We start from the raw sequence: 26,288 nt of genomic DNA on the forward strand, positions 1-26,288 counted from the left end.
TACTCCTGGTTTAGAGCTCAGGGTGGGCCCAGGAGTCGAACTCAGGTTGGCTGAGAGCAAGGCACACAGGTAGGTTCACTGTACTAATGCTGGAGCCTCCCACAGCCCAATTTTAAATTTCTGTCTAGCACTTATTTTTGCCTTACAAGGAAAGATTCTAACTTTTTTTTTTTTTTTCAGTTTTTAGGTTACATTCAAATGGAGTGATGCAGGGGATTAAACCCAGGCCTCCCACGTGCAGAACATACTGTAGCCTGTTAAGCTCTCTCTCTGGCCTGGCTCCTGAAAATTGTCTTGTTCCCCGTCTAGAATCACTCCTGGCAAATAGTAGGTGTTTGATAAATGTTTGTGGGGGGAAAAAATGAATGGATGAGGGGTCAGAGATAGTACAGGGGCTGAAGTTTGATCCCTGGCACTACCTCTGATCTCCGGAACACTGACAGGAGTGATCCCTGAGGACAAGAGCCAGGGATATTAAGCCATTAGTAACTCAGGATTATTGATCAAAGACCAAAACCAAAAAAAAGTGTCCCTTGAGCACCACCAAGAATGATCCCTGAACACAAAGGCAGGAATAAGCCCTGAACACCACCAGCTGTGGGCCCAAAATGACAACAAAAAAGTGAAAAGGAGGGGTCAGAGTGATAGCACAGTGGAGAGGGCATTTGTCTTGCACGCAGCCAACCTGGGTTCGATCCCTGGCATCCCATATGGTCCCTTGAGCACCTCCAGGAGTGATTCCTAAGTGCAGAGCCAGAAGCAAGCCCTGAGCATCGCCGGGTGTGATCCAAAAAGCCAAAAAATAAATAAAATTTAAAAAAAAAAAAAAAGGGAGCTGGAGAGATAGCACAGAGGGTAGGGCATTTGCCTTGCACGTGGCCGACCCGGGTTCGATTCCCAGCATCCCGTATAGTCCCCTGAGCACCGCCAGGAGTAACCCCTGTGCATCGCTGGGTGTGACCCAAAAAGCAAAAATAAAAAATAAAAAAGTAAAAGTTAAAAAAAAAGTGAAGGGGAATTGGTAGATACAGTGAGTAGGTTGCTCGCCTTGTAATGTGACTGATCTGGGCTCAAACCGTAGGCCCCTTTATTGTCTCTCAGGCCCCACTCTAAGTGATCCTTGAGAACTGCCAAGTGTGGATCCCAAAAAAGAAAATGGACAAAGGGCTTTTTTAGTAAGTCCAAACTAGGGTGACCAGAGTTACTTGTAAAGAGTTCAAAGAAAATGGGCTTTCCTAGTCAGATCATCTGAAAGATCAATATGCACTTTTGATTTAGCCCAAGATGTAACTCAGCGATAAGAGTGGTTCCAATCAGAAATCAAACAATGGGCTGGAGAGATAGTGCAGCAGGTAGGGCACTTCTCTTGCACGTGTCCAACCGGGTTTGATCCCCAGCATCCCTAGCAGCGCCAGGAGGAATTCCTGAGGCAGAGACAGGAGTTAACCCCTGAGCATCACTGGGTGTGGCCCCCAAATTAAAAAAAAAAAATCAAACAAGACTGCCACAACTGAGACATGAGCTAACTCCGGAAAACTCTACATCTGTGATCTCATCCCGCAGTTTATCAGTAGGCTCTTTAGTTCCTCAAAGCAAACTCAGCATTAAAGAGACACTTCACATCTAAATGCTAAGTACAGAGAAAAGTGGAACCATCATAAAATCACCTGCTTGGCTTGTCATTGGTTCTTGCCTTCCTCTTGTCTAACCGTGTACCAATAAATCATTCTAATGTTTCGGTAAAAGACAGAAAATTAATTTTTAAGAATCATACCAAATCCTGTGATATAGTAAAAATATTTATTTTTCCAAGTTGCAATTTTATTGGAAGGAGCTCTGATATCATCTCTATCCCTAGATGAATAACAAATAACATATACAATATAAAACAGTGGGGGGGGGGGATCCACGGTAAAAAGTAGTCCACATGTATCACAGTGAAAAAAATTGGATTCTCCAGGGCCTCAGAGAATTTAAAGTGGCGCCTTGGGTGATCTCAAACCCCACCTGGATGTCTATGGTTTGGTTTTTCATTTAGGTTCAACAACCCACCGTTTTAAGAGGTAGCATCTAGGCTTTTGCTAGTCTGGCCTTTACTGCTCTGCCTTCAAGAGATTCTCATGCCTTAGCCCATCTGCCTTGGTGGTGGCCAGATCTTTCTGCAGGGGGGCTTCCTTCCTCTACTTCATATCCATGAACCGGATATCCATGATGAGCAGGAAGTTCTTGGGCAGCGGGCGGGGGGCCGGAGAGAGAACTGTGAACACCTGGTGCTCCAGGTCCACGCTGGTCACCACAATGAAGCCGGCCACGCTGGTCTCGGAGAGGTTCTCCTCGGTGCCCTCAGCAGTGCTGACACTCAGGAGGTGGTGCACCATGTCTCGGCCAGGGGTGACAGGCACCAGCTTGAGCTGATTGTCCTCCTGAGACATGCCCAAGGGCAGACAGGAATCTGGGATGGTGGGGGCCCCAACTTTGTAGATTTTCACGTCCGAGAATTTGACGTTGAAGGCATGAGGATAGAAACAGCCCCGGAAGCCGTAGAAATACTCCCGAATCCGCTCATCTCGGCACTCTCTCCGGAAGTCCTTGGAGCGCTCAACCACACCCCCGGATTTGGGGAGCAGCACAGTGCGGACAAAGTGCGGCAGGTCACGTTTCAGTTCATTGTACAGTCGCTCTTGGTCCAGAACCACCACCACGTCCACCTCAAAAGCCGAGGCGGCGTGCACGAGGGCTTGGTAGCCGGAGCCCTTGACCCAGCCGCAGGTGTTGATGACGCAGCCGCTCACAGAAGCCCTTCGGTTCACCTCACACCTCTGATTGAATACATGTGCTAACCTCGACGTGATCTGCGGAAGCAAAGAACCATCATCAGGGAACAGTTACCAAACTGGCCAACCCAACAACACCAAGCCATTTTGTCCCATGGACTTCTTTTTGGTGGGGGAAGAGGGAGCTTGGGTCATCTCCAGTTGTGCTGGAGGTTGGAGAGAGGGACCATGTGATGCCAGGGACCAAACAAGGGTGGGTCACATGCAAGACAATTACCTGTTTGTTTTTACTTGGGGAGGTGGTCACACCCAGTGATGTTTAGGGGTTACTCCTGACCTTGCGCTCAGAAATCACTTCTGACAGTGCTGGGGGACAATATGGGGTGCCTGAGATAGAACCCACGTTGGCTGTACGCACGAAAAGAATCCTGTCCACCATACTATCTCTCCAGTCCAAGGCAAGCATCTTTTTTCTTTTTTATTGGCTTTTGGGTTACACCCAGTGATTACTGATCATCCGGAAAAAAGCGAGCACACACCATGTGGGTTACGCTTGGAGTATTCCTGGACTATGCCCTCAGGAATTACTCCTGGGGGTGCTCAGGGGACCTTATGGGATGCTGGGAATTGAAGCCACATGCAAGACAAACACCCTCCCCACTATACCATCACTCCAGCCCAGCGAAGTATCTTGACACCCATACTATCTTACTAGCCCCTCAACTACTTATTTTGTGTTGCTTCATCTGTCCCCATCTCAGGCCGTCAATGGAAATTTAACCAATTACTGAAAATAAGCCCATGGAAACGACTATCTCAGGCTGGCATATTGTGTGTTTGTGTGTGTGTGTGTGTCCTCCACAGCTGAGCAGGCAGATCAAGTTCTGTCAGAAATCCCACATGGAGTGTGCTCACTTTTCTGCGGATGGTCAGTAACTGGTCTTTTCTCCGGATGGTCAGTAACTGGGTCTGTCAACAGATTCATTGAAGTATGGAACTTTATAGGCTGGAGCACAACAGGTAGGGCGCTTCCCTTGCAGGCGGCCGACCGATTCCTCCATCCCTCTTGGAGAGCCAGGCAGGCTACCAAGAGTATCCCGCCCGCAAGGCAGAGCCTGGCAAGCTCCCCGTGGCATATTCGATATGCCAAAACAGTATCAACAAGTCTCACAATGGAGACGTTATTGGTTCCTGCTGGAGCAAATCGATGAACAACGGGAAGACAGTGCTACAGTGCTTTTTTTTTGGGGGGGGGGGGGGTCACACCTGGAGATGCACAGGGGTTACTCCTGGCTCATGCACTCAGGAATTACTCCTGGCGGTGCTCGGGGGACCAGAAGGGATGTTGGGAATCTAACCCGAGTCAGCCACCAGCAAGACAAATGCCTTATCCGCTGTGCTTTCACTCCACCCCTCAGGCTGGCGTACCTCACCATGCTTTTCCAAAACCATGGGGCAGCAGGGAAGAAGCAAAGAAAAGTTTGCCGGCCATTCTAACCAGCAACCTAGCAAAGGTTCCTGTTGGGGACTGGCCTCGGTAGCGCCTGCTTGCTCTCCCTGAAAAGGGAATGAGCAGGGGGAACTGGGCGTGGGCCGGAGCGATAGCACCAGCGGGTAGGGCGTTTGCCTTGCATGCAGCTGACCCCGGTTCGATTCCCAGCATCCCATATGGTCCCCCAAGAGTAATTCCTGAGTGCATGAGCCAGGAGTAACCCCTATGCATCGTCGGGTGTGACCCAAAAATCAAAAAAAAAGAAAACTGGGCGTGTGGGAATGCCATGTCCTGGCGGCTGACCCTGTTAAGGGGGCGAAGGGAAGGCTCCATCTGATCTGCCCTGGTCAGGCCAGGAGCCACATTCTCATTCCTGAGAGTTCAAGGAACTGCCCGCATACACAGCTGCAAGACAGAATAACAGATAACGTAGCTTGCTCAACTTGTAACCCCAGGCTTTCCCGCATGAGTGTCCACTACATACTATAAAAGAAAATGAGCTTTGGCATAAAGTCGCTGTATGTCGCATACAGTCCTCCCTACCCCGTCTGCAGTGCTCATACCCTCTCTCCGGCCGGAGTTCAAGTTGGCCGCGCGGGACGCAGCCACCTTCTCCCTTTCCTACCACCCCACACTTCAGCTCTGGTTCTAACCTTATTGTAAAGCTTGATATTGGTGCCAGGAGTGGTGGAGCCAAAATGATACACCAGAGGGGCTTGGATAGAGAATCCTTCTTCAACATCCGCAGGCCTCTCAATGTAGAGGGCGCCCATGGTCCCGGGGATGGACACCGAGCCCTGGCCGACATCCAGCTCCACGTAAGTGGGTCGGCGACCCAAGCGAACTGCGTAATTGAGCAGCAGACGACATACTGTGGACTTGCCCACGTCCGTGGGACCCACCACCATCACCCGGGGGCCTCGCTCTTCTTCCTTCTCCGCCTGCCTTCGCATCTGCTCCAGGGCTGTGTGAGTGTTGAGATAAAGCAACATGGGGGTATCCTTGGACACGTAAGCCACCTCGGTGCGGCCACTGAGCTGGACAGAACAGCCATGCCACGTGAAGACAGCCACTTTGGCACCAGCATCAAAAGTGAACTTCTTGTTGCGGGTCAGTTCCGTGCCAAAGATTTCTGCCATGCCAGCCAGCAGCTCCAGCTGAACCGACTGCGATGCCTCCACCTCAAAGCGAAGTTCTGTTTCTCGCTCCAGCTCAAATTTGGTTGTTGGTTTCTTGTCGTCATTGGCCTCCTCGCCCATCTTTCCTGTGCGGCTGCTGTGACGCGAACACAAATTAATCAGATCGAGACGTGAGTTAGGACTGCATTCAAAACCTTTAGTGGATGCCTATTTTACAGCATTATCACCAACGTATAACCATTGCATTCCCCATTACCACCACACCCTATTTTCTTTCTTTTTTTTTCCTTTTTACCCTATTTACCTTCTTTTCAGTAATACCAGTATGATTTGGAGGTGGATGGGTTACACCCTGCAGTGCTTAGGACTCACTTCTGGTCCTGAACTCAGGAATCATTTTCTTTTTTTTTTCTTTTTGGATCACATCCGGCAATACACAGGGTTTAATTCCTGGCTCTGCACTCAGGAATTATCCCTGGAGGTGCTCAGGGGACCATATGGGATGCTGAGAATAGAACCCGGGTCGGCTGCGTGCAAGGCAAACGCCCTACCTGCTGTGCTATCGCTCCAGCCCCAGGAATCATTTTTTTCTTTTTTTTTTTTTAGTTTTTGGGTCACAACCGGCAATGCTCAGGGGTTACTCCTGGCTCTGCACTCAGGAATCACTTCTGGCAGTGCTCGGGGGACTATTTAGGATGTTGGGAATCGAACCCAGGTCGACTGCGTGCAAGGCAAAAGCCATATTGCTGTACTATCACTCCAGCCCCTCAGGAATCATTTCTGGTGGGGCTGGGAACCTTTATGTGGTGCCAGGAATCCAACCTGTCAGCTGTTTGCAGGGCAAGTGTCTCAACCCTGGCACTATCGCTCCAGCCCTGCCAGCACAATTTTTTTTTTTTTAAAGCTTAAAATAGAGGGCCAGAGAGATAATATAGAGGTAGATATTTGCCTTGTACACAGCCAACTAAGGTTTGATCCCTGGCACCTCATATGGCTCCCCAAGCCCTCCCGAGTGATCCGAGTGCAGAGCCCTAAACACAGCCAAATGTGGTCCAAATAAGGAGGACCACAAAAGAGAAAGAAGGGAGGGACGAAGGCAGGCAGGTAGGCAAGCTTTATTTATTTATTTATTTTGCTTTTTGGGCCACACCCAGCGATGCTCAGGAGTACCTCCTGGCTCTGCACTCAGGAATTACTCCTGGCGGTGCTTGGGGGACCATATGGGATGCTGGGGATCGAACCCAGGTTGGCCACGTGCAAGGCAAATGCCCTACCCACTGTACTATCGCTCCGGCACCCAGCAGGCAAGCTTTAAATATTGGCTGAACCTCATTTTTTGTTTTGTTTGGGGTCACAGCCAGCAACGCTCAGGACTTACTTATGTCTCTCCACTCAGGGGTAGGGTTCTGGGGACCACATAGGGTATCAGGATTGTACCCAGGTCAGCCACTTGCAATGCAAACGATCTCCCTGCTGCACTATTGCTCTGACCCCTATGTCTCCATTTTTGGCAAAATAATCACTGTATCGCTGTCATCCCGTTGTTCATCAATTGTCTCGAATAGGTGCCAGTAAAGTCTCCATTCGTCCCAGCCCTGAGATTTTAGCAGCCTCTCCTTACTCGTCTTTCCCAACACTGCCATATTAGAGGCTCTTTCAGTGTCAGGGGAATGAGACTAGTTATTGTTACTGTTTTTGGCATATTGAATACAGCACGGATAGCTTGCCAGGTTCTGCCATGCAGGTGGGATACTCTGTCTGAACCCCATCAAATATGGTGTGGTAATTATGGAAAATGGGTAGGGAGTGTCTTATGATGTGTCTAGGATATGTTAACTCATGCGTGACGCTTGGCCCGAGAGTGTGGAAAGAGGCCTAGAGAGTGGCAGCGACTGGGTAACGGAGGTTGGCTGCTGAGGCTGGGTTCCTTGAGGCGGGAAGGGCTCTCAGCTGCTCCCCTCTGGGGTGCCCGGAGTGAAAACAGTCTGGCACAGAGTCCGGTGGGATGGTTATAGGGGCCTCATTTTATGCTCCCTTCTGGGAGAAGCAGCCATGAGTTCTGGAAGGTGGCCGATGAGGAGATATCTGGTGCCAGCAGGAGTCATATTACCAATATAAACATAAAAATTAATTAAAAAGTAACCTGAGGGGCTAGAGTGATAGCACAGCGAGTTGGGCATTTGCCTTGCACACAGACCCGGGTTCGATTCCCAGCATCCCATATGGTCCCCCAAGTACTGCCAGGAGTGATTCCTGAGTTCAGAGCCAGGAGTAACCCCTGAGCATTGTTGGGTGTGACCCAAAAAGGAAAAAAAAAAAGTAACCTGAAATCCACATAAGAAAATTATCAAATTTTAGGGGCCAGAGAGATCATAGCATGTAAGGCACTTGACTTGCTGACCCAGGGTTTGGCTCCTGCCATCCCATATGGTCCCGCAATCCCACCAGCAGTGATCCCTGAGCATAGTGCCAGGAGTAAGCCCTAAGCACTGCCAGGTATGACCCAAAAAACAAATGAATAAATAAATTAAAGAGCAATTTTACGGGGACCGGAGCAATAGCACATGGGTAGGGCGTTTGCCTTACACACGGCCGACCTGGATTTGATCCCCAGCATCCGATATGGTCCCCCAAGCACCGCCAGGAGTAATTCCTGAGTGCAGAGCCAGAAGTAATCCCTGAGCATCACTGGGTGTGACCCAAAGAGCCAAAAAAAAAAGGGGGGGGGGCCAATTTTACAAATAGAATTGTTTCCCAGCAGTACTTGGGAAAAAAGAAAAATAGGACCACTTCCAGCAATGTTCAGGCTAGCAATGCAAACCTAGCAGTATTCAGGGGTCCAAACAGTGAAGGATATTAAACTTAAGTCTTCTGTGCCCTTACTCACTTGAGCTAACATCGTTCTTCTTAAATCTAAGTTTTTTAATGGAGCTCAGTAGACCACAGGGTTTTTTATATACAAAGCTAAGCGCGGAGTTGGGTTCCACCTAACATAACCCCCCACTCCAAATAGAGAAGTGGGAGGTGGGAGAAAAAATATTTAAGGGACCAGAGGGATAGTACAGCAGGTAAGGTGCTTACCTTGCATGTGGCCAATCCAGGTTTAATTCCTGGCATCCCAGATGGTCCCCTGAGCACTGCCTTAGAAGTAAAACCTAAGCATTTAGACCTAAGCCCTAGCAGGTATGGATCAAAAACAAGAAGAAAAAAAAAAAAAGTCCAAACCAAATGTTAAGTCCAAACCAAAATTACAAGTGAAAATTTACCCCTAAATGGGAATTTGGGGGGGGAGCTGGAGCAATACCACAGCAGGTAGGGCATTTGCCTTGCACGCGCTGACCCGGGTTCGATTCCCAGCATCCCATATGGTCCCCCGAGCACCACCAGGAGTGATTCCTGAGTGCAGAGCCAGGAGTAACCCCTGAGCATCGCCGGGTGTGATCCAAAAAGAAAAAAAAAATAGGAATTTTTTGCTGAGTTAAAAGCATCAGAATAAATACATTGACAAGAGCAGGAAGGGCATTTGCCTTGCATGTTGCTGACCCAGGTTCGATCTCTGGCATCCAATATTGGTTCCCCATGCCCTGCCAGGAGTAACTCCTGAGTGCAGAGCTGAGAGTAAGCCCTTAGTACTGGGTGTGCCTCCCCCCCCCACAACCCCAAATACACTGACATAACTAAAAACCAAAGTTTTTACTTTTCTATAAAAACATAAAATTAAGAGAAAATAGGAAAAAATTACAAACGAAAAATACAAGAAAAAATTTATTGTTCATGGGGCAAGAGAGATAGTACAGCAAGAAGAGCACTTGCCTTACATGCAGCCCACCTGGATTTGACTCCTGGCACCCCACATGGTCCCGCCCAAGTCCCACCAGGAGTGATCCCTAAGCGTAGAGACAGGAGTGAGGACCGCTGGACAAGGCCCAAACACTCTCGCCCTTAGCAAAAGAAGAATTATTGTTCTTACTAAATAAAAACTTAAAAATATCTAAGGACAGAAAACAAAATGACTCTAAAATAATAATCAGAGGCTGGAGCAATAGCACAGCGGGTAGGGCATTTGCCTTGCACACGGCTCACCCGGGCTCGATTCCCAGCATCCCATATGGTCCCCCGAGCACCGCCAGGAGTGATTCCTCAGTAACCCCTGAGCATCACTGGGTGTGACCCAAAAAGCAAAAATAAATAAATAAATAAATATTTATTGATTTATTATTATAAATAATAAAAATAATCACAATAATCAATATCACTATCACCCCATTGTTCATTGATTTGCTCGAGCAGGCGCCAGTAACATCTCCATTCATCCCAGTCAAGTGCTTATAATATTATATTATTATTAAATAATATATCATTGTGAATATATAATTATGATATATTATTATATTACTATTATGTAAATAATGCATAATGTAATTTTCAAATTTCTTGAAGAGTATTATTATGAATAAACAGAATGAAGCGTAAGGCAAAATAATAATAAAGCAAAAAAAAAGTGCAACTATTATGCAGTGAAATGCGACGTTTCCCCTTACCTTGTCTTATTTTTCTAAATAAAGTCTCACTACATTTATTCCCACTAGAATGTTAAGGATTGAGCACTTTTCTTTAGTACTGTTAAATTTGGCATCTAAGAATAGGGCCAGGCAACCTATAAACATCTCAATAAATACATCCAGGTGCTATCTATCTACAGGTTGACAAAAAGCTATCACTTTCAGGGGGCTGGAGCAATAGCACAGCGGGTAGGGCGGTTGCCTTGCACGCAGCCGAACTAGGTTCGATTCCCAGTATCCCATATGGTCCCCCAAGCACCGCCCGGAACAATTCCGGAGTGCATGAACCATGAGTAACTCCTGTGCATCGCCGAATGTGACCCCAAAAAGCAAAAAAAAAAAAAAAAAAAAAAGCTATGGCTTCCTTCACTAGCTGGGATACAAGTGAGGGCATCTGCAATACACAATTAAGCGAGTGGGGGCGCGGGGAGGCGGACGGGGGTTGGGGGGTTTACAACAGCTGTGAAGAAACTTGGAAAACAACATTAAGAGCCCGAGTCAGCAATAACAATTATTAGTGTCTGGCGACACGTCTTTTAACGTCTCTGGACCCTTTTTTTTTTCCAGCTGTCACGCAAAGACACTTGAATTTCCTCATATAAAGTGTGTTTCTGGGTCGCTGGGAGCTTGCCTTGCACACGACCGACCCACGTTCGATCCCCGGCATCCCAAATCGTCCCCTGAGCCCGCCTGGAGCAAATACCTAGTGCAGAGTCAGAGTAATTACGCCCTGAGCATCTCCGAGAGTGGCACAAAAAAAACACAAAAGGAAAAGGGGGTGGGGTGGGGGACTGTTTTGGAGGATCAACAGGAATCAGTGGTAGGGAAAAAAAAAATTCGTCTTCGTCAATTTATAAAGTGCCGAGAATTTTTTTCCCAAAATATTTCCAACATTATTTACGGAAGTGAAGAATTATTTCCAAAGCCGAACGGCAGCTCGATGGACAGCGTTTATCCAAGTCTCCTCAAGCACCGAAATCCGCCGAGGCCCCAAGGAGGTGACGGGTTGAAATTCGGGAGTTTTATGAACTCACCTGGCACAATCTCGAAGACTTTCCTGGTAAACTGAGGCGGTCCCGGACAGACTTTCAGTGCCAGCCGCGCCAGCCGCGACCCACGCTGGAAACGAAGACGGTTCTGCGCTTGCTCAGTGCCGGGAGCCGCGGTCTCGCGATGCCCCTTGGGATATGTAGTTGGGTTCCAAAGGCTCGCGCGAGCGCAGCCGCGCGGCCTTCTGGGAGTTGTAGTTAAGGATTGTTTTGATCGTGACGTCAAAGGTGGGCGGGGCGGAGACCATCATTGTGGCGAAGCCGGAAGGGTGGAGGGAGGAGAGAAAGCGTGGCCACGCCCCCACGTGGGGCGGAGACAGGTGCAGAGTCCAAGGATCCGCGACGTGTTGGCGGGGTGGGGGGGGCGGTTGGCGTACTCCTGAGCCAGTGTTCCGGCTCACCTGCAGCCTGGGAAGGGGAAAAATGACGGGAAGATGCCACTGTCTGGGTCCCTCGAGAGGCTGCTGGACCACCAGGGAAGAAATGAAGACATTAAGTCCCGAGGGGTCTGGCGCGGGTTGGGGTGGGAGAGGAGGAAGTGGGGGGGGAAAACAACCTGTTAGGACCTAATCTGGATTTGTTAAACCCTGTTTGACATGGATGGTGCTTGGGATTTGGCATGTTTAAAAGTTTTTGCAGTTTTGAGTTCTTTGCTGTGCCGTTTGCTCGCTCATAAATCCAGACCCAGTTTCTGATGTGCAGAATAGGGATAATAACAGTACCCAGGGAGGGATACTGGAAACATTGGTGATGGAGAATGAGCACCGGTGCAGGGATGGGTACTGGAACATTGTATGACGGAGAAGTAATCATGCAAGTTTGTAAGTCTGTAATTGTATCTCACGGCGACTCATTAAAATAAAAAGAAAAAAATAACAGTACCCAGCCTCTGAAGTTGTTTTAAAGATGGAAGGCGAAGATACATGTAAAGTGCTAACTTAAGCACAATTCCTGTAACCAAGTATGTGATGTTCACTTAAGTTTTCAGTATAGAGTGAGAAGAGGGTGCTATAACAATGATAGCCGACTCAAGCACTTTCAGGTTCCTCCTTAAAGAGCCTTAATCAGATGAGGCTGAATAAGAGAGGTGGAGGAACTTGCCCAAGCTTGGGTTCATACTCAGGATTTTGACCTCAGGTACAAATATTTTGTGTGTGTGTGTGTGTGCCGTGGGGGGGGGGGAGGGGCCATGTGCACACTGGCGATGCTCACAAATACTCCTGGCTCTACACTCTGGTATCATTCCTGGAGATGCTTAGGGGACCATATGGGATGCCGGGGATCAAACCCTGTTCAACCATGTGCAAGTCAAGTCCCCTACTGACTATACTATCCAGTCTCTCTTTTTTTAAATTTATTTATTTATTTTCTTTTTGGGTCACACCTGGCAATGCTCAGGGGTTACTCCTGGCTCTGCACTCAGGAATTACTCCTGGTGGCGCTCAGGGGACCATATGCGATGCTGGGAATCGAACCCGGGTCAGCCGCGTGCAAGGCAAACGCCCTACCCACCGTGCTATCGCTCCAGCCCCTATACTTTCCAGTCTCTTGTGTCCAACTTTTTTTATGATAGGTAAGGTAATAAAAGCAAAAAACTATATAATATTGGATGCCAGGCATTATTTCCAGAACGCTATCAAATATGGATGCATTTAATCCTCATCTGAGAAGTACTTTCTATAATCCATCATCTCTACTTTATAGCTGAGTACTTTTTTTTTTCCCTGTCCAGATCACATGGTTAATCTGGTCTGAGACGCCTGGGAAGCTTTCCCGGGTTGTCTTTCCACTGGCCCCACCTTAACACTCACTTTATAAGCAGTGCCATCTACCCTTGTTTTCTTTGATGATTTGCTTTGATTACTTCATTCATTCACCAGGCCTGCATTACTTCTCCAATTAGCTACTCTGTGTCTCCCTAACCTTTTGCCAGATTTTCAGCCCCCCATCTTCCTTTGCAAATTTCCCCCCTTGAGTGAGCTCATCCTCTGGTTTCCAAGGCCTCTCTTCCAGATCTGTTTCTTCACCTCCACACCCTCTCCCTGGAGGCAATTTCTCCCAATTACTGAAGGTCAACTTTATTTGGATACTGTGCAGCCTTCTCAAGCTGAATTTTTAGGGAACTGAGACACCACACCCGCACTTCAGACCTCTCTCTGATTATGCTGCTACTTGCTGCTGCTTTTGGCTTTGGAGTTTTGGGCTACACCTGTGTTCAGAACTCCGGAGAGGAGGAGGGGAGGGGTCATTTGTGGGGCTCCGGATTTTTCCCTCAATCCCCCGCCCCCTCCCCACCCCCAGCTGCATGCAAGTCTTACCCTACCTACAATCCCTCTAGCCTTCAATTTGGTGACCACCCCCGGTGGTGCTCACTGCTGACTGCTGGGTCGGTGCTCAGGAATCACTCCTGTATTGCATACATAGGGATGCCAGGGACTGAACCTTGGTCTGCTGTGTGCAAGGTAAATTGCCCTACCCACTCTCTCTGACCCCTCCATTTTCGCCTCATTTTGTTTTGTTGGGCCACACCCAGCTGTGCTCAGGGTTTACTGCTGGCTCAGTTCTCAAGGATCACGCCCCAGGGTGCTCAGAAAGTATAAGTTGTGCTAGGGATCAAACTGGGGGTTGGCCACATGCTAGGTGAGAGCCCTAAAGTGTGTACTATCTTTCTGGTTCCTTTTCCACATTAAACCTTCCACCAAGCACTGGTGGTCTTTATTTGTCCATATACAGTACTCCGCCCCTCTCGGAGAGCCCGGCAAGCTACCGAGAGTATTCGATATGCCAGACACAGTAACAACAAAGTCTCCAATGGAGACGTTACTGGGCCCGCTCGAGCAAATCGACGATCAACGGGAGGGCCTTTACCTTTTACCTTTACAGTTCGAATGATAACTTTCTATCTTCCCTACCTACCAACCTAACCTTTAAAGGGGCAAAGGTGGAATGCCCTGCCACAGAGCTGGGGCGGGATGGGGGGATGGAGTGGGGGGTGGGAGGGCTGCTGAGTTCATTGGTGATGGAGAATGGGCACTGGTGGAGGGATGGGTACTCGATCATTGTATAACTGAAACCCAAGCACGAAAGTTTGTAAGTCTACAACTGTACCTCATGGTGTTTCATTAATTTAAAAAAATTTTTTAGATAAATAAATAGGGGCCAGAGCAAAAGAACAATGGGTAGGGCGTTTGTTTTGCATGTGGCCGACCCGGGTTTGATTCCCAGCATCCCATATGGTCCCCTGAGCACCACCAGGGGTAATTCCTGAGTGCAGAGCCAGGAGTAACCCCTGTGCATCCCTAGGTGTGACCCAAAAAGCAAAAAAATAATAATAATAATCCACTGTCCACTGTCCTCCTGTTGTTCATCAGTTTGCTCGAGCGTGCCCAGTAACGTCTCCACTGGAGACTTTGTTGTTACTGTATTTGGCATATCAAATACATCACGGGGAGCTTGCCAGGCTTTGCCGTGTGGGCAAGATACTCTCAGTAGCTTGCCGGGCTCTCCAAGAAGGGTGGAGGAATCGAACTCGGGTTGGCCATGTTGCCTACATGCAAGGCAAATGCCCTACCGCTGTGCTATCGCTCCAGCCCTAATAATAATAAAATAAATAAACAAATGGGCAAAGATTACCTCTGGAAAAAAAAAAACAGCCAAACTAAAATCAATCAAGTAAACAAACACTCTAAGGCTCCTTTTTTTTTCTTTTTAAAATCCCTATCTTTATCTCACTTCACTTTTTAAATATTAGTCCATTAGAAATAGGGGCTTTTATCCTGGAGGATATTTCCTATGTCCATATAGTTGAGTGGCGTAGATGGGGAAATATTGAGTTCTGTTAAGTATAACTGGAAGCTCCTAGAAAAATTGTACTGAAAGATGTCGTATCCTTATAGTTCACAAATGTGGCTTGTGTCTCTTGACATAGACGAATTTGAAATCCTATCTAGATTTTGAGGACATTTAATTAACACTATTTGGAGGGGCCAGACATAGTACATTTGGAAAGGTTAGGCACTGACCTTGCAGCCAGCCAACGCCAGGTTCGATGCCCGGCACCCCATAGGGTCCCCCTGAGCCCCGCCAACAGTGATCCCTGAATTCAGAGCCAGAAGTAAGCCCTGAGCACTGTCAAGAGTGGTTCAAAAGAATAAAAAAAAGAAACAAACAAAAAAACCCCACCATCTTGAAATATTAGGAACTGCTATTGGACCAAGTGCTTCTTATGTGCCAAGGGCTTTTTTTGGAATTTATATATTGTCTCAGGTCACATCTCCAGGTGGCAAATACTATCAGCTTCATTTGAATACAGGGACCCAAAGAGGTCCAATAACTTGCCCACTGGTTCCTGGCGACCTGATTAGCAGAGCTGGGATTCCAATGCCTATCATCTTGAAGGCCAAGTGGGGCATGTGGGACCCCTCTGAAGAATTCAGCTCACCCGTTGGTTTGTTTTTTTTTTTTTTTTTAATGCGAGCATCTCCATAGGAAGGCGCTGTGCTCACGAGAGCAGTGGCACTGCAGAGCTAGGATGCAGTTTCCCGGACCTGCTTCAGAAACTTTACAGCCCAGAAGAGTGCCTTATGTAATGGGGGTGTCGGTTCACGAAGCGCCCCACGACGTTTGGAGGTAACTGATAAGATAGGCTGCATGTCAGGTGGGGAGTTGTCATAGCTGGTCTGTGACTCCCGGGCCGGCCGGAGGGTATTAAGCTGAGGCTGTGAGGGTGGAGGTGCCCGGTACCAGCTTGGTGGAGTGGAGCGGGTGGCATTTGGGGGGCACGGTTTCGCATTCGGGACAAGTAGCAGACCTTTCTGAGTCAGGGCTGCTTCGGGAGCAGGAATAGGACATGTCTCACCACCCCGAGTGTGCTGTGCATAGCAGATTCTCTGCCTCCCTCTTTCAGTGTCACCCACCTTGCTGCCTCCTTGCCTCCAGCCCAGTCACCGGTACTCCATCCTGGTCCTTTCCCAAGATTCCTCCCCTCTTCTTGGTCTCGCTGTCTTACTCCTGGTCTTCGCCAGCCAGCCAGCCAGCCAGCCAGCCCTCGGGGGCACCCACTCCCTCCTCCCTCAGCCCCCCTGCCCGACTCCCCCTGCCCCATCCCTCGATGCCCGCCTCCCTCCCTCCATCCCTCCCCACCGCCTCCTGTGTCTCCCAGCCCTGCTCTGACGTGGGAGGTGAGGGGGGTGGGGGGACGGATGAGTCACAGTGTTATGATGCAGTTCCACAACACACAGCTACATTCACCCACAGACCGAGGTACAGAGGAGAGACAACCTCTGGCCCCCCGCAGCTGGCCAGCTTTGCAATCCCCCCCCACCCCTTCGTCCGGAGCCCCTAACTACCCTTCCCCGCCCCACCTCCCCTTCCCAATTGAAGGAGCGGAGAGAAGAGAGAAGAGTGATCAGAGAGATTGAGAAATAGAGAGAGAGAGAGAGAGAGCTAGACGGATCTCTGGAGCCGACCTCAAGGTGAGGGGGCAGCCCTTCTCCAAATGAATTTTATATTTCTCCCCCCTTTGGCAATTTCTTCCTCCCGCTGCGTGTGCTTTCTCCCCTTGGCAAAAGCATTATTCATGCACCCTTTGTCCTCCCTTCCCCCTCCCCGCTGCCTCCGCCGCTGCTCCTCTCGGCTCCTCCATCCCTCGCCAGGCTCCGCCGGTCCCGCACTCCGATCCTCATCCCCGGCGACTCTGGCGTCAGGCATCGCTGTTTATTGTTTGGCGGCTGGTGCAGACCCCCCCCCCCCCCGCCCCCCATCCACCCACCCCTAGAACCCGCCCTGGGAGCTGCCTGCGCTGCTCTTTCCTTGGACCATACCATACTGCGACCGCCAGCCCGGGGGAGGGGGCCCCCTCGAGCTTCCAGCAGATGAGAAAATCCGTTGTGAGCAGGTGTCCCCCCCACCCCTTCTGCCCCCCACCCCCACCCCAAGAGGCACGGGACTTGCACCTGGTTCCTTGAGCCTCCGCCTCTGGCTGTCAGCGCTGGTTGCTGAGCATCACCCCTTCTTCCCCCTGAGGGCCCCCCCCCTCAACGTCCAGCTCTGGCAAGCTCTTTTGGAGACTATCCTCCCCCCCCCACTCCACCCCCCGCCCGTGCTCAACTGGCCTTTGTCCTCCCGCGACCTCCCCCCATCCACCCCCCACCCCTGTCATTCGGTCCACTTGCTTCGCCCTGTGATGGGAAATGACCTCTTCTGCTCCCAAGGGGGGTTGCTCGGCCTATCGGCACCGCCTCTTCAAGGACTGCATGGGGAGGCAGCGGAGGGGAGCCCCCCCAACCCCGGGAGGCAGAGGACCGCCCCAGGAAGGTGTGCAAGGGGGACCGCGACCAAGGGGAACTCGCAGGCAAAGTTGGAGGGCGACTTGCAGAGCGGACGCTGGCTAGAACCCAACGTCACACTGCACTCAGCCCAAGGCTTCTTCCCGCCCCCCACCCCCACGCACGGCGGGGGGTGGGGTGGGGGAGACTGACCCCCCCAAAAAAAAACATTGGCAGACTCTGGGGAATTCGCTCGTGGCCACCGCAGAGGACAGAGACTCACTTGGCCCACTCGCTGGGCTTTTTTAATGACCTGGAGCAGCCGGCGCATCCACCTGCATCTCAGAACCAGACTTGGTTAACCGCCCCCACCTCCCCCGCCCCTCCAAGGAGCCAGGAGGTCCTGCCCCCCATCCCCTCCTGCTTATCAGTGACACCAGTGACACCAGAGGGCTCCTCCTGTCCTATCCCCTGCCCCAGCCTATCAGCCACTTCCCCGGGCTGGAGTTTGGCCCGATGATACCCACATCTCCCTCAGTTTTCCTCATCAGAACCCAGCAACAATTTTTTTTCATCTCTTAAGTCAACCCAGACGGGTCTGCTTGGACCCGGCCGCTGGGAGATGGGAAAGAACCTTCCCTGCCTGGTACCTCCAAGTACAGCTTTAAAGACTCGCACCCCGGCAGACCCCTCCTCCCCAACACACACACACACACACACACACACACACACACACACACACACACACACACACCTGCCCTTCTGCTGCTCCCACACTCCAGCGCACAGCCCGGCCGGGGCCCAGGAGTACCAGCCGCCTCCCTCACGTGGCCCCGATTTCCCAGGGGACCCCTCCCTCCTCCTCTCGCTGCTGTCAGATGCGCCCGGAGGAAAAGCGCGTTTTCTCTCCCAAGGTTGGCCACCCTCCTCCGCCGGCGAGGCCTTAACTTAGCGACTGGCAACAGTTAGCCGCGAGCAGCAGAGGGAGACACTGGCCACTGGCCGGCCAGCGAGATAGATGCTGCCCCTCCGGGGGCTGGCAAGGTGCAGGGCTAGGCGGGCGACACGCCCCGGCCGTGTCGGGGTGACCCGGGTTGGCGGCCCGGCGGGGTTGCTGTGCACGGGGATGCGCGCCCCTGCATCCGAGGACCCCCCCGCGCACGGCCCGGAGGCACGAAGAAAAAACCCAACCCGACTCCGCCAGGTGCCCCCAAGTTTGCGCCGACCCCAGAGACTCAGAGCCCGCCCCCGCGCGTGTTGGGGGGGTGGCTGCCGATCCCCCTCTCCTCCGATCCCTCCCACTGGAGCGCTGGGCACCCGGGCCCGGGCCCTGGCGGGGGACGCGGCTCCCATGGCAGCGCCGGGGCCGGCGCGCAGCTCTCAGTGGAAAATGGTGGAGGCTGCTCGCGCCCCAGGAGGGCACCGGGCGGTGGCATCGGGGGGCCGGGTATGGGCCATTGGGCTGGCTGGCGGGAGTGGACGGGATCGCGGGGGTCGGGGGGAGGCTCGTGGGGGTGGGATGGGGGCAGCATCATACCCCCCCAACACACACACACCCTCACCCCGGGGCTTCCTCTCTGCCAGGTGACACCCATTTCTATCTGCTTCACGTCTGGGGGGGCCCTGGCCGGGCAGCCCCCCCGCACTCCTCCTGCCCTGAAACACGGCTCTAGCCAACCTGCTCCGCTGCTTCACCTGCGACCGTCTGTGCGGGGGCTGCACGGCGCCGGCCCCTCCCGCCCGCCAGGGCATCGTGCTGCAGCCCGTCATGCCCAGCTGCGACCCGGGCCCGGCCCCCGCCTGCCTCCCCGCCAAGACTTTCCGCAGCTACCTGCCCCGCTGCCACCGCACCTACAGCTGCGTGCACTGCCGCGCGCACCTGGCCAAGCACGATGAGCTTATCTCCAAGGTAGGCCGGTGTGTGTGGGGGGGTGAGTGGGTGGGAGCCCCCCCCAGGGGGAGCGGGATGGCTGTGACCTCTGTCCTGTCTCCTGCAGTCCTTCCAGGGCAGCCACGGGCGAGCTTACCTGTTTAATTCCGTGTGAGTCTACCTCCCTCCCCGGTGCGCGCGCCATCCGGGCCCCCTCGCTGGGGGATGGGGGTTGGGGTTGGGCGGAGGGTCAGGGGGTCCCCCGGGGGCCATGCAAGCTTTGCCACTTCTGGGAGTGCCTCTCCACTCTGGGGGTTCTCTGGCGTAAGGGGGTCAGAGGGGGAGTCTGAACCCAACCCTGCCTCCCTCCCCTCTGGCTTTGGAAGAAGGCCCAGGCGCTGGTCTTAAGCTGCCGGAGGCCACTTGGATAGGTGGGTGAAAGTCTCCACGTGGAAGCTCCCCAGGGTCTCCAGGGGCCCCTGGACTAATAGAGCAACCCCACTGGGGACCCGGTCCTTCCTGTTTCTTTGGACAGGGTCAATGTGGGCTGCGGGCCTGCCGAACAGCGTCTCCTGCTCACCGGCCTGCACTCGGTCGCTGACATATTCTGCGAGAGCTGCAAGACCACCCTGGGTTGGAAGTATGTAAGTACCTGGGGGGGCTGCCTTCCCCCCACCAGCCACCCCTTCGTGCTCCCCAGGGCTCCATAGGGCCTAGTCACTGACCCGGGTGGGGCAGGGGCCCTGTCGGTTTGATCCTTTGAGGCCTCTCCTCCACCAGGAACAAGCTTTTGAGACGAGCCAGAAGTACAAGGAAGGGAAGTACATCATTGAGATGTCACATATGGTGAAGGACAACGGCTGGGACTGAGGGGCGCCCGTGGGCTGCGCCCTCCCTCCGCATGGCCCCCCCGCCCCCCTCCTGCCCCCTGGCCCTGTCAAGCAGTCCATACCAGCATGAGTCCAGCCCCAGCCCTGGGGGGAAGCCGGCTCCAGCCCAACCCTCCCCCGCCTCCACCTCATCATTCCCGGGCCCCTCTGCAGCAGGGGTCTGGGGTACCCCCGGGGTGTTCAAGGCTCAGGAGTGGGCAGTAGTCAGGGAGACAGCACTAGGGGGAAGGGAGGGAAGGGGGTGGGCCTGGCCGCCCCCTAGGTCCCGCATTTAGAGCCGCCAGCAGGGCGGAGACTCAGGCAGCCACGGCGGGAGGCGGCCGGCCGCCCCGTTCTGCGCGGGCAGACCCCGAGGAGTCGATCTCAGGCCACAGACGAGCAGATGCCACAAGGCCTGGGTGAGTGAAGTTTTGGCCTCAGACACCGGGAGAGCCCAGGGTCTCTGAGGGTGAAGTTTCCCACCCACCCAAGTTCATAGAGGGAAAGGACTGGGGTGAGGGGTGGAGGGAACCCCCCCCCAGCCTCCCCAAATCCCAGGCTCTGGGAAAGAAATGCAGGGGTTTCCATTTCACTCCACTTGTTTAGTTTATCTTGGCACTGAAGAGGCACTTTCGAGTATCTAACCTTTGCCATGGGGTGGGTGGGGCAAGCGGCCCTGGACAGGCCCCCACCGCCTACTGGCTGTTTACCAGAATGTTCTCTGAGGCCCAGCTATGGCTCCCTCAGAGGGGAGGTGGGGAATCAGAGCTGCGGGGCCAGGCTTCCCCGTGGCTGCCACCAGCGAATGAAACTTTTGTATGATACATAAAGTGTTTGGGTCTATTTTTAATAAAAAGGGCAAAAAGCCACCGCGAGGGACTCTTGTCCTCTGACTTTCCTTCCTGGCGCCTGGACCATCCCAGGGACAGAGACTGACAGACACACACCCCTCTCGGGGGACCTGTGTCTTCCAGCCACTAGGGGGCAGCAATTGCTTTAATCTGGGCTGAGACCACAGGCGCTTTCAGCCCGGAATGCGTTTCCAGGTGAGGCTAGGAAACCCGGCATGGCTTCATTCCCTTCTTTGTTGTGAGCCTTGGAACCAGAATCCTGGACTTGATACATGGAAGGCCACAGTCCTCTTCTCCTGAGCCGCATTACCGGGCCCTAGGGCTGATGGCTTTCTGAGCAATCTTCCCTCCAGCAGGAGGACCCACAACAGTTTCCTTCTGGAGTCCTGGGTCCCCCTTGGCTTGGATCCAGAATTGGAACTTGGGAGAGGCTCATCCCAGAACAAGGGTTAAGTTGGTCCCACTGCGTTTCAGCCAGGTTTGATCAGCTCAGAGCCACGTTCAATGCTTTAAAATCTTCAGGTGCCAGTGGTAAGGGCGTTTGCCTTGTACGCTGCCGACCCATGTTTGATTCCCAGCATCTCTTATGGTTCCCCGGGGCATGGACAGGAGTAACCTGAGTATCGCCGGGTGTGACACCCCCCACCCCCCGCAAAACAAAAACCCTTTAGAGATAGTCCAGCAGGTAAGGCACTTGCTTTGCAAGCAGCCCACCTGGTTTTGATCCTGGGCATCCTCATATGGTCCCTCAAGCCCTGCAAGGAATGATCCCTGAATAAAGCCAGGAATAAGCCCTGAGCACTGCTGGGTATGGGTTCCTTTGCCAATTAATCAGCTAGCCAGGACAGTGTCCTTTAAGTTGATAGAGGTGGGACAAAACAGCATCTAATGGCAGTATCATGTGGCCCGTATATCTTTGAGGGGCAAGATATGAAGTTTCCGAGGCTGTTAGGTCACCAACAAATGCAGGTAGACAACATAAAAATCATTTGTTGGGGCCCGAGCAAGAGTCTATCAGGTAGGGTGTTTACCTTGCATGCAGCCAACCCAGGTTCAATCCCTGGCATCCCATATGGTCCCCCGAGCACTGCCAGGAATAACTCCTGAGTGCAGAGCCAGGAGTAACCTGAGCATTGCTGGGCTGACCCAAAAAGAAAAAAAAAAACCCAAACAACAAACCAAAAGAAAAAAAACATAAAAATCACTTGTTTGGGGGACTGGAGCGATTATACAATGGGCAAGGCGTTTGCCCTTCTACACTGCTGACTCAGGCTTGATCTCTGGCACCCCGTAGGGACCTCGGAGTCCCGCTAGGAGTGATCCCTGAGTGCAGAATTCTGGCTGTACCCCTCAAAACAAAACCAAATCACTTGTTCAATCACTTGCCCAGTAAGGTAGCTTCGTACTTTCCAGATTCACCAATCAGTAACGAATGTCTTGAGAGCGTCTGTTCTTGGCTTGGCTTTAAGCAATGAGGCTGCATTGGAGAACAAGGCAGCTGAGGTCTGATTTCAGGGAGCTTTTATCTAGTCTAATGGAAGAACAATGAGTAATCAGGCAATGTCAGTGGAGAGAGAGGCTAGAGGGAACTGGGGGGGGATGGGGTGTCTAAGGAGGAGGTTGAGGCTGGAACTGGGGAGCCAAGGGTTTCTGTGGAAGTGAAGACTATGGCAGCACACCAAGATGGGACATTGGGGCTACAAAGGGCAGAAGCACAGGTAAGGGAACTATTCCAAGCTAACTGTGTTAAGTGCCTTCGGCTCAGTGAAACCTGAGGTTTCCTTGAATGCAGGTGCATGTGTGTGAGCCGGGGGCAGCAAGGACCGGGGGCTCACAACGAGGGAAGCTTCCTCAGGGCCTTGGGGAAACAGTGGAAAATTTATGTGGATGTGTTCAAGAGCAGCATGTCCTCACCAAATGACTGTTTTGTGCCCAGAGAGGCTCTCAAATGGAAATGTTCTTACAGGATGGCCTCAAATGCTGTCAATTTAAAAGGCTGAGTGGCAAGAGCAAACTGGAAAACACAGAGGTGTGAGGTCAGGAAAGAATGATGGTGGGGTAGGAAGAATGGTTCAGCGGGTAAGGTGCTTGACTTGTACGTAGCCGACCTGGGCTTGATCCCTGGCATCCCGTATGGTCCCCTGAGCACCCCTGAGCATTGTTGGGTGTGACCCAAAAAGTGAAAAAGAAAAAAAATCGAAATATGCTGGAACTGGAGAGATAGCTTAGTGGGTAGGGCACTTGCCTTGCACAAGGGCAAACCGGGTTCAATCACTGGAACCCCATATGGTCCCCAGAGCCCCAACCAGGACTGATCCCTAAGCACAGAGCCAGAAGTAAGCCCTGAGCATAGCTAGGTGTGGTCCAAAAGCAAAAACATATAAATATGTCCAGAACCCCTAATTAAGAGAACCCTAATTAAGGGTGGGGTCTGTCTGGTGATGCTGATACACCCACCCCTGCCCTCAGGCTCCAGCCAGGAACCCCGAGCACCTGCCCCTCTCGGTCCTGCTCCCCGCACCCGAGTTCAAGGAGCCTTGCCAGCACCAAGCTCCGACCTTGAACATCAGGCGCGGGCTCGCTGCCTTCTTGAAGCTCCGCACACAGAACCAGCGCTCACGAGGACGAGGCAGGGAGGGAACAAGCAAATGGCACTGTCACTGCTCTCAAGTTCCAGGGACTCTCCCAGGAGGCTCCTTCTGTGGGCTTTGGCTCAGGGTGCCACTGAAATCTCAAAGAGCAAATGCAGACACCCAGATGCAGCATTACCCAGCTACCCTGGGCCCGTGAGCTCCTGCTGGGCAGTGAGTGGGTCAGGGAGAACTGGGGGTGAGGGGGTGTCTCCTGTCTCTGCCCTTGACCCAGGGTGGAGGCGTTCTAGGCCTGGAATGCCAGGGGCAACAGATTCTGGTTCCAGGGGAACCGCCTTTCGAGTTAGCCCGTCTTCCGTCTTCCTTCCCCTGGCACCTTTTTTCTTCTAGCATCTATTTGGGTCCCCAGAGTGCTGCTCCCCGTCTTCTCCACCCACCCTCCCGTCCTAGGTTTCCTTCTTTAGCCAAAGCTGAACCACCGCTCTTATCCTTAAAAAAGCGGAGAGCTGGAGACGTAGCCGCGGACAGCCTGCAGATGGCACCCTAAGCCGCCGCCGGCCACTCAGGAGCCCGGCACGTGGAGAACCTACTCACTCACACCTCTCCACATGGATGCACAAAGGGATAGTGCCAGCCGGCCTGCGGACAGGCTTAGAGGTCAGCTCTGCCCTTCACTGTCCAAGCCTGGCCAGCTCTGCGTAAACCTTGCAGGCCTGGGCCAGAGAGACGATAGGACAGCGAGCAAGCGGCTTGCTTCTTGCAACACAGGTCAATCCCTGATCCCCCCCAGCTGGTTCCCTGAGGCCCACCAGGAGGAAGTCCTGAGCATTTACAGGGTGTGGCCCCAAACTCAAACCAGAACCACCACAAGCAAACCTTGGGGGCTCTACTTTGACTCTGTGAAATGGGTGCAGGATTCTCAAGTTACCTGTGTTCAACACCTAACAGGGAATGCCCGGCCCAATGGCAGGAAGGGTGCTTGCTGTGCATGCGACAGACCCCGGCTCTATCCCCAGCACCCCCATAGGGTCTCCCAGACACCATCAGGAGTGGTATCTGAGCCGAGAGCTCAGGAGGAAGCCCTGAGCACTGCCAAGTGTGGCTCTAAATCCAACCTCCCCCCCACCAACCCCCAAAACTCAGGTCCTGCTACAGCAGCTTCTAGCACGACTGCTGGTTCCAAGGCTTCCCTGATGCCCAGCAGGGCCTCAGGCAGGTACCCGATGGGAGAGGAAGTGCGGACGCCGAGGAGGCAGGCAGCGCTGAGGAGCACTACCCGGCCAATGCCCTTTTAACATTGCACTGCTAGTGACAGGTGCAGACAGTAGCACAATGTGAAAAGAGCTCCGGCCAGCAGTGGAGGGGAGCCGGCCCTGCCTCCCCGCGGTCAGCATCCCCGCCTCCGCCCTCTCTCCTTCCACCCCCTTCCTCCCATTACCTTGAGGGTGGGGAGAGGGGGTGCTGGGTCCAAGGAGGTGGCCGGAGGAATACCTTGAACCTGGTGCTTCAGAGATAAGTGGCTGGCAGGAATCCTGCCAATTGTGGGGAGCTGCGTAAGGGGGAACTCTGATCACGGGAATGGGTCAGCTCTCAGCTGCACTTCAGGACCTGGTGAGGGTCACAATTCTCTCTCTCTCTCCTCTTGCCTGTTTGGATGCTCCCTGACCTGTCAAACGCTGGGCCAGGAGAGTTCTGGACCTCAGTGTCCAGGAGGGAGAGGGGGAGTTACAGGTCGCCTCAGGAGCAGAGAAGCTTCTAAGGACTTGAGGTATCAGTTCTGCCCCCCATCTCTTTTAGAAATTCCTCAAAGTCTATGAATTCAACAAAAATCGTGAGGCATGAGTGAGGGTTGGGAGGGTGCATCCCCTTTCTTGGATGGAGTCTCAGGGCAGGCTTTTGGCGGTGAGATTTGAATCCTGGTAGTTCCCAGTTTTACCCACTTACGGGGGGGGGGGGGGGGGCGGGGGGGGGGTTTCGAGCGATTGTACAGCACTTAGGGCACTTGCCTTGCACACACCCGGGTCACATCTCTGCCATCCCAAACGGTCCCCTGAGCACCTCCAGGAGTGATTCCTGTGTGCAGAGCCAGGAGTAACCCTTGAGCATGGCCAGGATGGACAAAAGTCCTGTCACTGACTAAAGCCCAGCGCCGGGAGCCTGCCCTGGAGGGATCTCCGCCACCCCCCCCATCAAAGGATCAGAGCCTGGCACAGCCCAGGGAGCACCCTCTGGGAGGTACCCGTGACCCCTGAGGCTCTGAGATTTCCCTCCAGCCTCCATCCTGACATCTGCAAACCTGGGGGTCCTAACTCACAACCCAGTTCCAGTAGGCGGGAACCGAGGCCGAGCTGGGGTCAGCCCTCAAGCCCGGGCGCCTGGGTTTGGGTCAACCCGTCCCAGCTGCGAACTTGATGGTGCCAACAGAGGGGCCAGAGACAGGCGCCCCCCGGGCCCGAGCAGCACGAGGGGCTGGGACCCAGAGCCCCAGGCCTTGCCGCAGGCCCGGCCATTCAGCAGCCCGCGGGGCCCCTCCCCCACCGCGGCCCTCGAGCCACCCCCCAGCTCCTTCCAAAGGAGGAAATGGGGGAGGGGAGGCCCGGCTCAAGTTCTCCCCACTCCCCCTCCTCATTGGCCACCATCTTCCGGCCCCTGCCCCCCGAGCAGCAGGGGCTGGGGCCCAGCCTGTGGAAGGGAGAGAAAGGGCAGGTGGAGGGTTAGCTGGAGCGGCGGGGGCACGGGGTGGCCCCAACTGTCTCCTCCCACCCCCTCCTCGCAGCCCATGGCGACCAGGAGGAGGAGGAGGAGGAGGAGGAGGAGGAGGAGGG

General features: G+C 53.1%; 2 protein-coding genes across 2 annotated transcripts; one reads left to right on the forward strand and one right to left on the reverse strand.

Moving 5' to 3' along the window:
• Positions 1-1,820: 1,820 nt before the first annotated feature.
• CLP1 (cleavage factor polyribonucleotide kinase subunit 1) lies at positions 1,821-11,089 on the reverse strand. Its single transcript, XM_056132926.1, has 3 exons — positions 11,002-11,089; positions 4,920-5,541; positions 1,821-2,852 (listed from the first exon to the last, which is right to left on the reverse strand). The coding sequence occupies exons 2-3, from the start codon at positions 5,523-5,525 to the stop codon at positions 2,181-2,183; spliced, it is 1,278 nt and encodes a 425-aa protein (XP_055988901.1). The 5' UTR covers positions 5,526-5,541; positions 11,002-11,089; the 3' UTR covers positions 1,821-2,180.
• A 5,269-nt stretch (positions 11,090-16,358) lies between these two features.
• YPEL4 (yippee like 4) lies at positions 16,359-20,098 on the forward strand. Its single transcript, XM_056132974.1, has 5 exons — positions 16,359-16,490; positions 18,867-19,191; positions 19,280-19,323; positions 19,688-19,796; positions 19,933-20,098. Exons 2-5 carry the CDS (start codon positions 19,051-19,053, stop codon positions 20,020-20,022), a joined length of 384 nt encoding a protein of 127 aa, XP_055988949.1. The 5' UTR covers positions 16,359-16,490; positions 18,867-19,050; the 3' UTR covers positions 20,023-20,098.
• The last annotated feature ends 6,190 nt before the right edge of the window (positions 20,099-26,288 follow it).

This window comes from Sorex fumeus, unplaced genomic scaffold (genome assembly GCF_029834395.1).
Source record: "Sorex fumeus unplaced genomic scaffold, SorFum_2.1 ptg000007l, whole genome shotgun sequence".
Taxonomy (NCBI): domain Eukaryota; kingdom Metazoa; phylum Chordata; class Mammalia; order Eulipotyphla; family Soricidae; genus Sorex; species Sorex fumeus.

Coding starts and splice junctions, on each gene's coding strand:
- YPEL4 (XM_056132974.1), top strand. CDS start 19,051: ATGCCCAGCTGCGACCCGGGCCCGGCCCCCGCCTGCCTCCCCGCCAAG. Junction 19,192..19,279: donor ACGATGAGCTTATCTCCAAG/GTAGGCCGGTGT, acceptor TGTCTCCTGCAG/TCCTTCCAGGGCAGCCACGG. Junction 19,324..19,687: donor GCTTACCTGTTTAATTCCGT/GTGAGTCTACCT, acceptor TTCTTTGGACAG/GGTCAATGTGGGCTGCGGGC.
- CLP1 (XM_056132926.1), bottom strand. CDS start 5,525: ATGGGCGAGGAGGCCAATGACGACAAGAAACCAACAACCAAATTTGAG. Junction 2,853..4,919: donor ATATCAAGCTTTACAATAAG/GTTAGAACCAGA, acceptor TTGCTTCCGCAG/ATCACGTCGAGGTTAGCACA.